Source organism: Etheostoma spectabile, chromosome 16, assembly GCF_008692095.1.
Source record: "Etheostoma spectabile isolate EspeVRDwgs_2016 chromosome 16, UIUC_Espe_1.0, whole genome shotgun sequence".
NCBI classification, from domain to species: domain Eukaryota; kingdom Metazoa; phylum Chordata; class Actinopteri; order Perciformes; family Percidae; genus Etheostoma; species Etheostoma spectabile.
In genome coordinates this window covers 1,525,028-1,541,255 of record NC_045748.1, presented here as the reverse complement: position 1 = coordinate 1,541,255, position 16,228 = coordinate 1,525,028, and the positions used below count along the sequence as shown (strand labels likewise).

Genomic DNA, 16,228 nt, shown 5'->3' with positions numbered 1-16,228 from the left:
TATATATATAATCTTCTATTTGTTTGGAAAATTCAGTGACAGAACAAACAGCAGTACTGTGTAACGGGCAGATATTTTCTGGAAAGAATGCCCTGAAGGACAAAATTCCTGCACAAGGAGAGGTGGAGGAGAACATTTTTTTATTTTTTTTACATATTTAAGAAAGAAACTGTGACAAACAATTACAAACAATAACACTGAGACAAAGAATGCATCCCAGGGCCAAAAAAAAAGAAGGGTGCCATAGAGGAATCAACAAACAACACGAAGAAAGGAGCTAGATTATACACTGCCATGGGAAATACTCATTTCTGATTGGCTCACAGGGGCCTGTCAACATTGTATAAGAGGACAAATCTTTTTCTGGTCAACATTTTAACCACAGTACTAAACTGTATGTAACCATAGCAGCAGTATATGCCACCTGAATTAATGCCACTTTTTTTTATTTATTTTTTTTTTTTTAAAGGATGACTATGTCAAAGCTGGCAACTACCAAAAGTTGCCATGAATAGTTTGTCAGATTTGTCATCTTTTCTACTTATTCTACAGATAATTCCTCATTTAAATAAAAAAAATTCCACTTAGACTATTTTATTTTAGGCAAAGTTCTCTTTCAGTTTCTTGTGTTGAGACATTTAACATTTCAAATTGTTCAATACAGAACGTACAATTGTTAAAAAAGTAGCGATTTCAAAGGAAGGTACTGTGTCAGCATTCGTTTGCTCGGCCAAGTCTGTTTCTCATCTTCTGACGTCGCTTGTTTGACTTTATTACCACTTGTGGGACATTTTGTCCAGCCAAGTGCGCTAAAAACAGGATACACTTTACAGATAGGCTACTCAAGGACACAAAACAGATAATCTTACCTTCCCGAGTTATCCACATACTTATCAGTTCCACACCTTCGACTCCCACCCACACCCTCCTCGACCCACCAACACCCAGTTTTAACCCACATCACAGAACCCTTTGATACAATATAACACAGAAGTCATGTTGAGGCAGCCAGATCAGAAGACTCTATGACTGACATCTCTCCTGGATCTGCCTGCCCACACAGTCTAGTTCATTAAATCTAATGAGTAGTAGCACCAGGATCATCTCCTCCTACAAACACTCTCATTGAACTGTGGAGAATACGTGGACATGTAATAACAAACCTGGCAACACATCCAGCCAGCTGCTGAGTCAGAGCACGCTCTGCTGCCGGCTTCCCTCTGACTACTGAGTGTCAGTCTCCCTCAGGCTGTGGTTTATTCTGTGGAGAGCTGGCTTCTGGCGTGGATTCCTGTGCTGGCAGGAACAAGGTGTGATCCCGCCGCTGGTGTGTTGATCTCAGCTTCACAAACTAAACCAAATCTTGTGAATTGCAATCGCACTGCAGTATTTCAGACTTTCACTGTAAAAAACTACTTGAACTGGGCATTGGAGATCACACACTTATCATGGATCTGGATATTCATGGACTATTTCTGGCCTCAAATTGATTTGTAAACTGATTTTAGTGGTAATGGAGTTTTAGCATCAATTGTGAACCACATTCATGTGAAGAAATAATAATAAAAAAAAACATTTAATTAGCAAATGTTGCCATACCTTACTCATATTGTTTTTATATTGTTTTTCAAGGTTCTTTTAATGTATTTAATCATGCCCCTGCCATCTGTAAGTGTCAGAGCAGCTAGATTAATCTCCTGAATGTTCACAAAAAATGCTCGGACTTGTCAGTATGCACTTTTATGTAACTGTTTTATGCACATTTACGATATACATAGCCCGTACGAGTAAAACAAAATTCCAATCGCCCAAGAGAAAATGCAATAACGGCTATTGGAAACAGAGGTTTTGCAAATAAAAAACTGACATCTGCTTGTTCTGATGGCATAGTGTGGTACATAGCTTCAACATCACAGGTTCTATTTCATTCATTAACTTAACACTATCTTAGGTGGTAAGCAACAATGAAGTGCCTTTTGTATTGTTTTTGGAAAGCACACAAAAGATACCATAATTACTGGTGTTCTGTTAATTATGTCATATTTCTGTCTGTACATGTTATTCTCACTAAAGTCTCCATAATTTGCATGGAAGGGACAAAGGGAAAGCCTTGTATAGTCACAGAAATAAGAACAAAGATCTCTACAAAACTGAAAAATCCCAAGAAATTATACTAGAATCAGGCCAAAGACTCAAGTTTAAGTTAAGGTTTTGGACTTCTACTGCCTTAATGGCATCCGTGGTGAATGTGACCACATAGTATCTTTATGTCTGCATATACGTCTCATCAACCACGTCATCACCGCTCATGGTCCATCTGGCTCCATGTGCCGGTTGGAGAGGTCGGGCCATTATTCAGCCGCAGACAGCCAGTCTCTCTGCCAAAGTAACCCATATCTTATTATGACACAACTATTCACTATTCAGCTGTGCTGCAGCCGCTCTTCCTGCTGCTGCTGCTGTTGCTGCGGAGGATATTAACAGATTACCCCTGCACTGACCTTTCAAGGGCTGAGCTCATCACTTTTCCAGTTTTAAACAATATCTTGTTGCAGTAACCGCTCCCTTTTCTGAAAATGTTGTGCTCTTCACACTTCTACTGTTGCTTCTGTGTAGTGTGATGATGACCCCAGAAAGCTCACAGGGAATGTTAATGTGGACTTTAAAGGTATTATTCTCCTTCATATGTGAGGCAGATGGCTGGAGGAGCATCAGCTGATTGCAGGGTTTAGTTAATGATCAAATAAATGGACGGTAGTCTGCATGGCTGAAGGCCACCGTTGTGTTTAGTGTTTTGTGTTGAACTGCAGATTTTGGATTTGGTTTTTACCGGCAGCAGAGGTCCCCTCCCTCATCCCACAAACTGTGCCAACAGTCATGCCGGTGTAGAGCCCAGCCATCTGCCACTTTGAGGTTTGTGTGTGTCAAACACAGTCTGGGGTGTGATACGTTTTACATCAGAGTCTGTGTTTGGGGTTGTTGTTTCTTTGCCTGCACATGTTCTTATCATACCAGAATTCTTTTTGAGTAGTGACCAAATCATATTGTGTATCAAACTGTCATGCAGGATTGGGCAATAAGATGACAGTAGGTAGACATTTAGTTACACTCTTATAAGGTAGCTAGCTACCTGTCTCTGTTTGTATTATTTCTTTGTGGGGAATGTTGCAAATCACTAAACACTCCACATTAAATGATTAATAGGATGTTTGCATCATTGTAATTACGTATCTTAATATTAGGGCTGCAAGCAACATATTTTTTAAAGCATACTGGGACGGTAATGTTAGTCACCACTTTGTCCAGGCTAAGAAATCTCTAAAACCCGCTCCACTAGCAGGTTGGCGTTTTTTACTGAACTATCTCAACAATTATTAGATGGATTGCCATGAACTTTTAAAGAAATTTCCATGGTAGCCAGAGGATAAATTCTACTGATCCCCGGACATTTCTTCTAGCGCCGCCAGCAGGTTCACATTTTTGTTTTGTCTTATGAAATATTGGGTGGATTGCCATGGAACTTGGTGCAGACGTGATATTCCCCTCAAGATGAATTTGAAAGACTTGGTGCTCCTTTAACTAAACTGAGATGGTTAACATTATTATGCAAATCACACCTACTAAACACAAAGGGAAAGAATGAAGGTGACACATTTAGAAGTCACTTTAACAAAACAAACAAAACATTTGGAACGATACTGAGCCCCATCTCTCTGCCCAACTCTTATCAGAATACTGACATAATACTGGGCTGGGCCATCTTTCTGTTTAATCCTCTGGCGTGCGTGTGCATGTGCATGTGCGTGTGTGCGTGTGTGCGTGTGTGTGTGTGTGTGTGTGTGTGTGTGTGTGTGGTGTGTGTGTTGTGTGTGTGTGGTGTGTGTGTGTGTGTGTGTGTGTGTGTGTGATCAAGAGATTTCTTTCCTCACAGATGGACAAGGGATAGAGAGAGAGGGTGATATACAGAGCGTGAGCGAGCAAAGCTATGCTCACTTCAGTCTTTTCCTCTCGTTGAGGAACTGTTGATGTGTCATAGAACATATCCGTGCTAGTTTGGCCCTTTTGAAGGCTATTGTGTCAACAAAAACTGTTAACTTTTTGATTTCTGGGTCAACGTGAAAAGACGGTAACTTAATTTCCTATACTCTAACAGTTGCACTGGAAAGCATGTTGCTTAACTTCACCAGTTCTCTTGCGTTAACCTCATCCACTGGCATAAAAAAATAAAATCCTTCAAACACATTTACTTACATTTAAAAGCCACGTTCAGTCGCCTTGGCTGGTAGGGTGTGATGATTTATTGTCAGTTTGACACACAATTGTTTCATGTATGTGGCGGGCCACTTCAACAGGCAAGGAAACACTGACTTCAAGTGTTGTGTGTGTGTGTGTGGTGTGTGTGTGTGTGTGTGTGTGTGTGTGTGTGTGTGTGTGTGTGTGTGTGCTGTGTCTGTGTGTGTGTGTGTGTGTGTGTGGTGTGGTGTGTGTGTGTGTGATGAGTAATATTGATAAGACTAGGGCTGCAGGATATGAGGAACATAAGCGATATGTGATAAATAAACTGATATTAAATTGTACTCACTTCTGCATTTTTGCTGCTTTCTGTTTTCTGCTAAAATACAACTACTTGCTAGTTGAATTTAAAACAAATGAAAGGAAATCATTACCAACATTTTTTTATTGGACAAATTGAACTTTGAAGTTGATATAAAAGACACTACTCAAAGAGAATGACCGTTACATTTTAAAGTACAGTTTTCGACAGATTTTTTTCTTTCCTTTCCAACTAACACAAAAAAACAAGTGTCTTTTGGGATGTTAAGCTAAGTTGATGTTGTGGTGGCGATTTAAAGAAACAATATATTGTGCAGCCCTAGATAAGACCTCAGCTTTATCTAACCTGTTGCATCATCACAAACATCATCTCCATCATCTCCCCAGTAAAACGCGGGTGTGGCGAGACTCTGCAGGTGACATCAGTGCTGTGATCCAAACCAGTAACCTCTTTAGTTTCACGTCAGCTCCCTCCTCTCTTCCATCTGTCGACAGAAACACCATTCACAGCCTGTTGTGATTATTAACCACTAAGGCAGGACGCACATGTCCAGCACCAAGGGCCCATAATGATTAAGTGAGGCGTCCCTCTTTGAGAGTCATTCTCATGCTAATCAGTGCGTGCAGCCGGTCTGTGTTTTTCACATGGTCGTAGGGTTGGGTATTCAATACCAGTACTAAAGCAATACTTTGAAGACGGTGCCGACGCCTAAACGGTGCCTGAACCAACACTTTTAAAGAAAGATTAAAAAAAAAAAAAAAGAATAGCAATAATAATATAATAAAATAAAAGAACTTTTAACGACTTATTTCACCAGTAAATTGCTGCCAAACGACCAAACCACCATGAGATGGGAAAAGTAACTTGGAATGCACCACAAGACTTCAATCAGTTTCATGTACCGCACCGTTTTTCTCTTTCTATATCAAATGAATGTGAATAATGATTCTCATTGAAGTTGTCCCAAGATCACTAAAGGGAAATTATTTAGTTTTAGTTTTTAGATTACATGCTTTATAGTCAGAAATAACAAAGCCAGATTCTTTACCACCGCAGACACAGTTTGGCAAAAATAATCCGAATGACAGTTTATATGGCAAGTTTCCTAAAGGTGTTTACATGAAGAATTGTTGCCAGATGAAACAAGACATTTTGGCAAAAGAAAAAAAAAAAACGGTAAACGCATCAAGGACCAGACTGTAGAGTGACTCATTTTCTCTCCTCTTTCCACAGCCATCAAGGTGAACTGTCAGGGCTCATGTGGGATCTCTAACAAAATGAAAGAGGCCTCGTGGACTCTGGAGGAGCAGTACTTCAACAGCACGCTGTCTGTTGCTGACAAAGGTAATGACAGAAAAAGCTAGATGAATGTATTTGTTTTATTGCTGGTTGTCATCATCTTAACACACAGGTGCATGAATGGTGACCTTTATGTGCAGACTTTACATTTTTATTCTAAGAAGCACACCAGTATGTTGACATGTGTTGCCCATTTGGTGCACAAACAACTTCTAACAGCCATAGACACTTTCTAACTTTCCAGGCAGTTGTTGATCTTCATTCATATTTGTTACACTGTGAAAAAACGCAAAGACTTGTTACTTCGTAGATAACCCATCTGATGTGTACTACAGTGAATAGAAACCAATGGCTGCCTGGAAGGGGAACTGGTCTTAACATGAAAAAACACTGGTATGGTCCTTTAAGAGCAAAGCACATGCACCTGCAGATTCTCAACTGACATGAATATGAATCAAACTGTTTTACCCTTCTCCTCTGAGAGCACTGAAACTTCCACGTCATAACAACACTGGATGAAGTGATTGACACCTTTCTGCCTTTCCCCCTTATTTGTTTTATACAAAATTTGCTGCAACAGCCTTAATGTCACAATGGCAGCAGCAGGTTTTTTGCAGCCGTGTAGAGAGGAGTTAAAGCCTCAATCAGTCAGAGTAGCAGCCCTCTGCAGTGATGTCCCAGCCTGCCTGTCTGCATGCGGCCTCAGTATTTGGGTACCACCCTGCCCTGCTGCACTGACGCCCAGCTCACCCACGGAAACGAGAGCTTAAAGGACCTTTTGTTGTGAGCGTCATCTTCCATCTTTTGTATTTGTTGCTGATGCTTCCTACAGCCAGAAGGTGAAATGTGCCATGCATGCATGAAATGTGTTGTAAATGCAAATCACTATGTGGGACTTAACGGCAGTCATTGGAGCATGTAATCCATGCTGGTTAAAACACCAAGAAGCTGATCAATGTTTAACTCACAGAACTGTGTGCTCCAACACATGGTCTGTTTACATACTGTATGGCTGGATAATGCATTTATTCAAGTAGTGTAATTGTAAGTAGAATGTGGTATTCCTTGTGCTTGCTTCATGCTTAAAAACATTTATGACAGCTATACTTTGAAATAAGTTGTGAGCTATAAATGTATAGTACATACAAAATATAATGCAGTATTAGAAATTAAACTACAGCAACAGCATATAAAGTATATACAATTTGCTTGATCAGATACAACACGAAATTCAGATCTCTCTGAATCTGCTCTGCCCCGTTTTAAGATAAACTAGCAGGGATTTGCACCTGTTGAAACACAAATAATATATTTTTTACATGTTACAGATCTTCTGTTGCAATTTATGGGAGATTCACCGCTTTTTTTCCGCAAAATGCTTGTACTGTAAGATTCTGAAGCTGAAACTGCAGATAATTTGCATTATAAAAGACTATTTATATTGTAGTATTTAGTGTAGTTATAATACGTCTGTTCTATTTTACATTCTTATTAGGAACTTAGGTGATTTGAACATGTCATGATTCCAACAATGCACATTTTTGTACTGTTGGACGTGAGTTCACCCCAGTTGAACTGTTAGATCAATTGTCAAACCGGGAAGTGAAAATTTGGTTTCAAAGCAGGCTCAGATTACTCAGACTGAACCAACAAAGGGGCATAAACATGAACACACCCTTCCCACACAGTGACATGCAGACCTGTTGGCATACTGTCACTGCCCGATGTTGCGTGCAGATTTGAGTCGCACATGCTCAGAGTTAAACGGTTTACGGCTATCTATGATTGATTGATTGATTGCTAATGTTGGTGCTCAGTGGGTGCTCAGTATCGACGCCTATGCACACACACACTCACACACACATATCAAATCCCAATTTAGCCCCTGAGTATTAATAAATAGGGTAAACTTGCATCAATTCAATGAAAAAAAAATAAAGGACACTATTGCTGAATTGTGATTAACAGAAAACAGTTGTTTTGAACCTCAACACTTTTTTTGGTACAGACCTAGTTGTGTTCAGAGTATTCCAATTTGTCAAGTGAGTCTTGTTCACTTATGCTTTTAATGGATAGCAAGCAAGTTTTAGACTATTTTATTTAGGTAAAGTTGTTGTACCAACCACATTTAACATGAGAATTTTGTTTTGTAAAAAGTAAAGTATCAAAAAAGTATCATTTTAATATTTGTACAGAAACTATTCTGTATACCATTGTTTTGGTGCTAGTCTGAGATATTATAAAGTGAATCAAACTGTGAAAAAAAATGTGTGGTGTGTAAAAACTTAACAAATATTATAAAATAAATACCACCATATGCCACATTTTGCACGCATGTACAAACAGAGTATAGTTTAAAACTCAAGGCATTCCACACTCCAAACACAGAAAGACATTAATAATTCATTACACACCATCCCTCTGTGCTCCCCCTTTATCTCTGCTATATTTCCGTATCCCATTCTCTTCTGAAAATGGACCGCTCTGTCCCCAAGGGTTGAGCGGCACAGGGAGAGCGAGACAGGAAGGGTGACGGAAGACCACCACACACACACACACACACACACGTCTCGTCTACACAAAGCAAACGACACTCACTTTGGCTGACTGATAATGTGGTATGCCACAGATGCTTGGCGGTTGGAGGAGTGAAGACCAGTGATCCGCTCTTCATCCTGTCGCTGTTCTCAGTTTAGGACCTTCCCTGCTGCAGTTGGGTTGTGGTTGAGCTGACAGCTTTATATTTAGACCATGCTTGAGACAGACTCACTGTAGCATTTTCTGCCTTTTTTTTCACTGACGATACACTTCTCTGCACGATGTTTTTTTGTCATTATATTTGAAAATGAATTAAATCACCAGAATTGCTAATTTTGAAGTAAAGCCATTGCAACGTTGATTTCTTTTAGTTTACTGAATGAGAACAGACTTTCAAAAGCACTATCAGCCACAAAAGTCTTAAGCCCCTGACACATCAACCAGACGGCCAACCCTCGGCAGAAAAGGCAGTTGGACTGATCAGTCTCCCCAAGTTGGTCAAAAAAGTGCCTTGGAACACACCAAAGCCTCGAGATGTAATACGTCTCCATAACAACAAGTGGCGCTAGTCTGTATTGTCGCCCAAAAATGAGAACCGGCAGCTGATTGGACGAACCAAAGGGGTAAGCCTCTCCTCTAAGCAGAGCTGCTATGGCGCCATTTTTATAGCTAATAAGCCATCACCTGCCGTTAGCATTCCATTGACTGCCATTCATTTTGACGTCACTTTGACAGCGAATCACTTCTGAAGGGTTCAAAGACTATTTGTCCATTGTTTATTTATAAAGAAACACGACAATGTATAAAAGGCTCCATTACCTTGTCTCTCACGTTAGGCAGCAGTAACGCTCAGCTGTCACCGGAAAAGTGCTTCTAAAAGCCTTGACTGGTCTGCGTCCAGAGCAACAAGTCTGTTGGACCATTTCTGTCTATGGGGTGAACGCGTCACGGGGGTCTGGTTTCTCCAGAAATTCAAAATCAGACATGTCATGGCAGCTTGTTCAGAATACAATCTCATATTTTACTATGTTTTACTGACCGAAACGTGTTTCTGAAAACATTTTAAGCAAGAAATAGGCCATGCAGTAGCTGAATCTTTCTTCATTTCAGATAGACAAAGGTTGGTTTAAAAGATCTTCGTCAGATTTTGAGAGACTCTAGTCATGCTCATCTCGTTCCTTGTTTCCGGGTGTGCACTCCCCCAATCAAATTGGTCATTTGAGTCCAACTGCCGGCCGAACATGTCAGGTTGGCAAAAATGAAGGCCAACGGCCCCTCTGGACCACTCCAGACAGACGACGACACGGAACACATCAGACTCGAGTCACCAACCTCGCCAGACCTTCCGATGGCCTGTTATCGGGTTTATGTGTCATGGCCCTTACATATATATGAATGTGTTATATTTAGACACCCAGCCAAAACATGTATGTTGGGTTAGTGCTCCGGTCAGTTCCCCCTGACCAAAAGGCACTGGCGAGAAGAACTGAAGTTATCTCCCGCTGTTTCAATGTCTAAGATGGGTTAAATGCAGAGGACTCATTTTGTTTCTGTGTGTGCTTAGAAATGACAATGAAGGCACCTTTAACTATTTAATTATTGTAACTGTCGGTTTGAAATAGCAACTAAACAATACAAGTTTAGAAGAAAAAATACTCCCATGTCTACACAAATGTTTGTTATTTTATGTTTATAGGCTGGTTTTGGATATTTGCATCATTAAAAATCATGTAAAAGTATATCAAAAATATTTTTTGAACTTTTTATTTTTTCATTTTTTTTTTTTACATAAAAGAACATTCCCTGACATTGGACCTGAGAAACACCATTGAATAAATAGAAATAAAAATAAGGAATGATATGAAAACATAGATTAAAACATAATAAGAACTGTGAAATATATATCAATATATATTCTCGGTCATACAGATGTACACATAAAATGTACATACAAATAAATACGAAATGAAATGACTACTGAATTAAATGAAGCAAAACAAGTTAGAATTGACCCAAATGTTAGCATTTTGCAGTGGAGCAGGTTCATTTACATAAAAACATCAATATAATTTTTGCCTTCAAAATGATCATTTCTATATCAATGACTCACCCTGTGTTACAGGAAAAAAAAATTTTGAAGTGAAGTAATAGATGTGTACTTTGTTCACTGTGGAGACATGCGAGAAAAACATTTTGTTCTTCAACAATTCAGGGTAACACAGGGTAAGTCATTAATATGCAAATGATCAATTTGAGATTCCTTTTCAGTCTTTATAGCTCTTTTTTGTAGATTGCCCTGTCCCCCCAGTGTCAGTCTTTTCTAGTCATTAGTGCCGTAGGTAGAATGGGTTTGAATTGTCTATGATTGATGTAGTTAGTTGGATACTCAAATCTGCTTAGGTTTAGTATGCTAAAGTTTGGAATCTCAGCTTGTTTTATATAATATGTGATGTAAGATACCCCTTTAATTGTTTTCCTTCATCTTGTTTTTCTACCTGTACGTGTTAGCTAGGTTCTCTACAGTTGACTGGATAAAGTAGCTGAGACCTACAACAGTGTTGGTTTAGAGCATTACTGCTTCCTCAACCAAATGAACACGCACACAGTCTGAGCACTGACGGAAGAAGTTGTTCCTTGCCCCTAATGCGGTGAGACATGTTGCCGTCTGGGAGAATTTAATTGGGTTGTCAGCTCATCTAGAGAATTAATAAGCTGACTCTCTCCAGGTGCTATCAGTACAACAGGGATAAAAAGGCTCCTATTGATGCCTTATGTTCTTATCACTTTAACTGAGCTTGTGATGTAAAAAAGTATGAGAAAATTGTACTTAACCGAGTTTGTGTAATTCCAAAACACCTTTTTATACTTCAGTATCACTTCCTGTTCAGATCCTCAGAATGACACATATGCTTCTGGAAACACAGCAAGGTCTGCACCAGTTTACCCTGTGTCGTCTGATAACATCAGCAATATAGAGTTTGCTGTCTGATATTGTTGCTTTTCAGCATGTTTTTTTTTTCTTGTGTACTGCTGCTTGATTGAGCTGATGTGTGAAAATACATTTGGTTTGTTTCTAGTGTTCACATCGCTGTTTTTCTTTGCATAAGATTCTGAATACTTTTTGTTCACATCTAGCATACAGCAGTTGATGGGCTACATTTTTCTTGTTGTTGACTAATTGAAAAGATAACCTTCAATGAACTGATGCTACTAATGAGTATTGTCTGTGTATCCACTAACTGAAATCTTAGTAGCTTTACATCTTCAGTAGGAACTAGTGGGCTTGGGCCTGAGTGCCACATACAGCCAGACAGGTTTTTGACAATAAGATTGATAACATTAACATTTTATCTATAGGGGCAGACTTGACCCAAAGATGCTGACCCATATATGTTGTTTCAGAGCAAAATAATGCACTCAGTCTTGGGTCGCTCACTCCCGGCCCCACTGTGCTTATAAATCATTGATTAACTTTGCTGAGAAGTTGTCAAACTCTGCCAGCTACACGTGTTGGCCGACACAAGGCCAACAGTTCGTCACTTCCTCTGACACTGGCTGATTGGTTTCTGTTGCTAGTTTCGTTCACAACGGAACACATCTGGGCTCTGCTGTCTTTGAACAACAAAGCCTGTTTGTCTCAGAAACTCCATTCCACTGGGAAGTAGCAGATCCCCACAGAACATGTAATGTTTATTAAGGGATATTCAAAGTCGAAATAAAGACAATCATACACACAAACGTTCATAATAATCACTATATATATATATATATATATATATATATATATATATATACACACACACACACACACACACACCAGTAAATGTAATTTGCATTTTTTTCTTCTTTTCTGTCTGTCTACTGTGTAACAGATAAGCCTTCCTTCTTTTACAGGAACGCTGACTGCTGGTGAACACAGTATCCCCTTCCAGTTTCTCATACTAGGTAAGAGATTAACCCCGACGACCCGTTTAACCTCATTCCTCCATATCGGGGGCACACCTTCAGTTCCTGTTTTCCAGCTCCAGATGACGTCAGTAAAATGAGCATGCAGGTGTGATAACATCTGATAAGTTTTTCTAGTATGTGTACTTACAAAGCAGTCAGCCCTAAGCCCTTTGTCTCCGACACAAAGCAGACACACACAGATCTGTGATAGCAGTGGTGTGTAAAGGATCATTACATGGGTAATGAGTAAAAGATTTGTCAGGAATATGCCAATTGTGTGCCACAGCGTGATATTTCATCTTTATTACCCATGCCACTTGTTCACACACATGTAAGTTGATTTTTAACTGCTGGCCAACACCACGATGACGCAAAGATCAGCTGAACATATATGGCACCACACAGTGCAGTATCTGTCTAGTATCTTACACTCTATCAGACGGGGGCTGAAGCACAGGGGGGGCGTTGTGTTATTTTTAGTTCCCTGTTGTGCAGTCAGTGTTTAATTGGTCTTCATGCCCCCATGCTTCGCCCTCCCTGTCTTTCAGGCCCTCAGACTGGAGAGTGTCAGCACAGGGCATGTTAACTAGAATGTAGTGAGAAGTGGCTCATTGGAGAGTCAGGTGTCTGCTGCTGCCCCCTGCTGGTACAGAAAACAGATATGCTCTTATGTCTTCAAAATACACTTGGCAGCAAATGAAGTAGTTAGGTAGAATGAGCCAACTTGACTTTTAACCCTCATGTTGTCCTCGGGTCAAAATGACCCGTTTTCCTATATCAATGTTCTTTTTAACTACCCAAAATAACACAATGCTCTTTGGCAAGTACAAATCTCTACTTTCATTCATTTTGGGGTGTCTTATTCAATTTTATAGCATTTGAAAAAAGAAATTGTATTTAAAATAGTATTGAGTAAAAGTTGAGATAGTCCAGTCTGTGATTATCCATCAACATCCATTCCTTTAATTTTAGTCTAAATAATTCCTAATTTCTGCTCAGATTTTCTAACTCAAACATTAGGTATCATTTTCTTATAAATAAGTTTTTTTGACCATAAATTCCACAAATAACTGTAAAATTAAAGTTAATAAGTAATTGTTACGTAGTGTTGAAAACGTCAAAAAAAGTGACAAACATCGATAAAATTGTCAACGTGTTAATTTTCAATTTTGAAGGGAAGACAACACAAGGGTTAACACTTTAGAGAGGTGGCGATGATAATGAGGTTTTTATTCTCTTTGAAAGATATTCATGTGTAGATATGAAAATGTGTTAGCATCAAAACACAGAAAATACATACATGCAATGATAGAAAAATTCAAAGGTTTGCTTACAATTCGCCACAATTTTGTTCAACGTCTGTACAAATCACAATTTTTAGTGGTTAGTGGTAAAGGACATGGTGGGGTTTAGAGGGCTGTTGGTCATCCTGCTGATGCTGCTAAAGTGGGTAGTTAGGAGAAGGGGCCTTGAGCAATGTCAGTGTCTTTTAACAACAGCTCAACAGGGATGGACTAGAATGTCCTCTGACAAGACCAACTCATTTATCTTGAGTCGAGGCATCAGGTGGTGTTCAAGCCTGATATTTCTCACAGAGGGAGCAGAGAAGAGAGGAGGAAGGCGCAGGCTAAGATAAGCTAAGTACAAGGACACTTAGAGGGATGAACAGGGTTGGATAAAAATGGTGGATGGCCTCATTCCAAAGGGACACAAGATAAAATTGAGTAAGAGGAGAAAGAACAAAATAGATGAAAACGTGATTTAAACGGTTATCCTTTGAAGATGAGCATGCACAAGCATGTAAGAATCCTTTTATTTATTCAATAAAACCGAATAACCAGTGAGCAGCTGATGATCAAATTCCATAGCAGAAGACGAGGTAAATATCCTCCCATCTCACTGCTGGTTTCTGAAATGAAACTGTCAATGGTGATAAATTTCAAAACATCAACACTGAGCTGGGAGGAAGGAATTGGCTGCTACACTCAGATCAGGGAGCATGCTGTCAGACAAAGACTGTGTGCTGCTTCTCCTGACATGCCAGACCTCAAATCAAATAGTGTTACCTCCATCAAGAATCCTTCTCACAACCAATGTCCACATTTAGAAGATGAACTCTTCTCTACTTGATCCTATCGGTCTACATTCAGAAAAAAAGGTGACTTTGACATTTGGTGATTTGCAGGTAATAGGACAAGCTTAAAACCTAAAAAGCTAAATTTGGATAAAGTCTATTTCTAAATATTTTCTTCATTACCTCATATAACTGTTGTTTAAACTTTATAATTAGCTTTAACTTTATAATTGGGAACTGATACATATTTTTATATAGTCATTTAAATGTTGTTGAGATGATGTTTTTATGTAAAACATACATCCAGAAAAGACTAACATTCAGCCATGCTAGCAACTCTGTTAGGCTGTATTCATGCACAGGGGTGCTCTCAGCTAAATGCTAACATCTACATGCTAGCATGCTCACAGGGACAATGCTAACATGCTGATGGTAAGCAGGTACTGTACAATGTTAGCCATGTTCACTTGGCTGGATTTAGTGATAAACCAAAGTGTTGGACAAATTGGAATTTGGACCTAATTATGGCACTAATTGATAATTCAGGAGGATCACCAAAGAGATGACAACTCATCCTGAGGAGGAAGAGAAAGCCTGTACTAAATTTCATGGCAATCCATCCAAGAGTTGTCCAGACATTCTACACAAAACAACACAAAGGTGAACATCTTGGTGGCAATAGAGGAAATGTCATGGGATCACCAAAGTCATTAGGATTCCTCCCCTGGAACCATGAATGGCGTTCACAGCCGCCTCAGTCTTAACGTTGGTGCCAACATCTCTTTTGACATGCAAATCAACTCAAAGTGCTTATTATGTTCGTAGATACACAAGTCTAGCCTGAAAGGAAATTGTTAGGGGGCTGCTTGTTGAAATGAAGTCGGCACCTTGAAGTACAGCTCATGTACTTGAAGCATGATGAACAGCAGCTGAAAAAGTCTGAGGAATGTATTTGTGTGAGCTCAGAGGATCAAGTCGGGCGATTTTCAGCAGCCATTTTCAGTCTGGTGTGTCTCCAGGGAAAGTTAGTGATGCTTCAGTCTGTTCTTGCTACCAACCTGTCTGCAACAAAACAACAACACATCTGGTTAATTCCTATTGACAGCAGCCGCGGCCACTGATCTGGTCGACATTAACATCTGAATAGGGATCAGTGAAAAAGGAACACTTGTAGTGAGAGTGAGAGAGTGGCTCAGCTTTTATTTTGACAAGACATTAATCATCTTTTTGTACGTCCTGTTTGTGAAATTTAAATGCTGATCGTTTGTACGTATCACAAAACCAGAAGAGCTTTTGAATCTTAATGTGTTTTTAATCTTTCCTCTGGCTGCGGACATCTCTCCCCTTCCGTCTGTCTGGCTGCTTCCTCCCCAAATAGTTCTTTTTTTATCTCATTCTCCTTGAATTTCCTTTCCTCCAGCCATTTCCCTCCCCGTTTCCTTGTTTTCACTGCCCTTTCCTCGAGGCACAAGAACAATCAGTGTCCTTTTTCCATTCAGGACGAAAGTGCAGGAATCCGTCTAAAAAGCTACATAAGGACACAGATTTCAGCCCTGTACTCCTCCCTACACGCAACAATATAAAAGAAAATTACTCCAATTTTAACCTGATTAATAGGGCTTTATAAGGTATTGCATTATTTGTTAAAAATGATGTTCATTGACAGAGCAAAACACACACGCACACACACACACATATATATATATAAATATATATAAAATTTCGTGTTGAAATTAATAATTAAAGGAAACTAGATATTGCAATTTCTTTATTTTCTTTTTTATATAATTTATTTATGAATATATATATATATA

General features: G+C 39.3%; 1 protein-coding gene across 1 annotated transcript in view; it reads left to right on the top strand.

The window, feature by feature from the left end:
* Positions 1-16,228, top strand: part of arrdc1b (arrestin domain containing 1b) — a 41,712-nt gene that overhangs the window by 19,379 nt on the left and 6,105 nt on the right. Inside the window, exons 2-3 of the mRNA XM_032539572.1 lie at positions 5,789-5,899; positions 12,287-12,332. Coding sequence (XP_032395463.1) covers positions 5,789-5,899; positions 12,287-12,332 — 157 coding nt within the window. The remainder of the gene's footprint in view (positions 1-5,788; positions 5,900-12,286; positions 12,333-16,228) is intronic.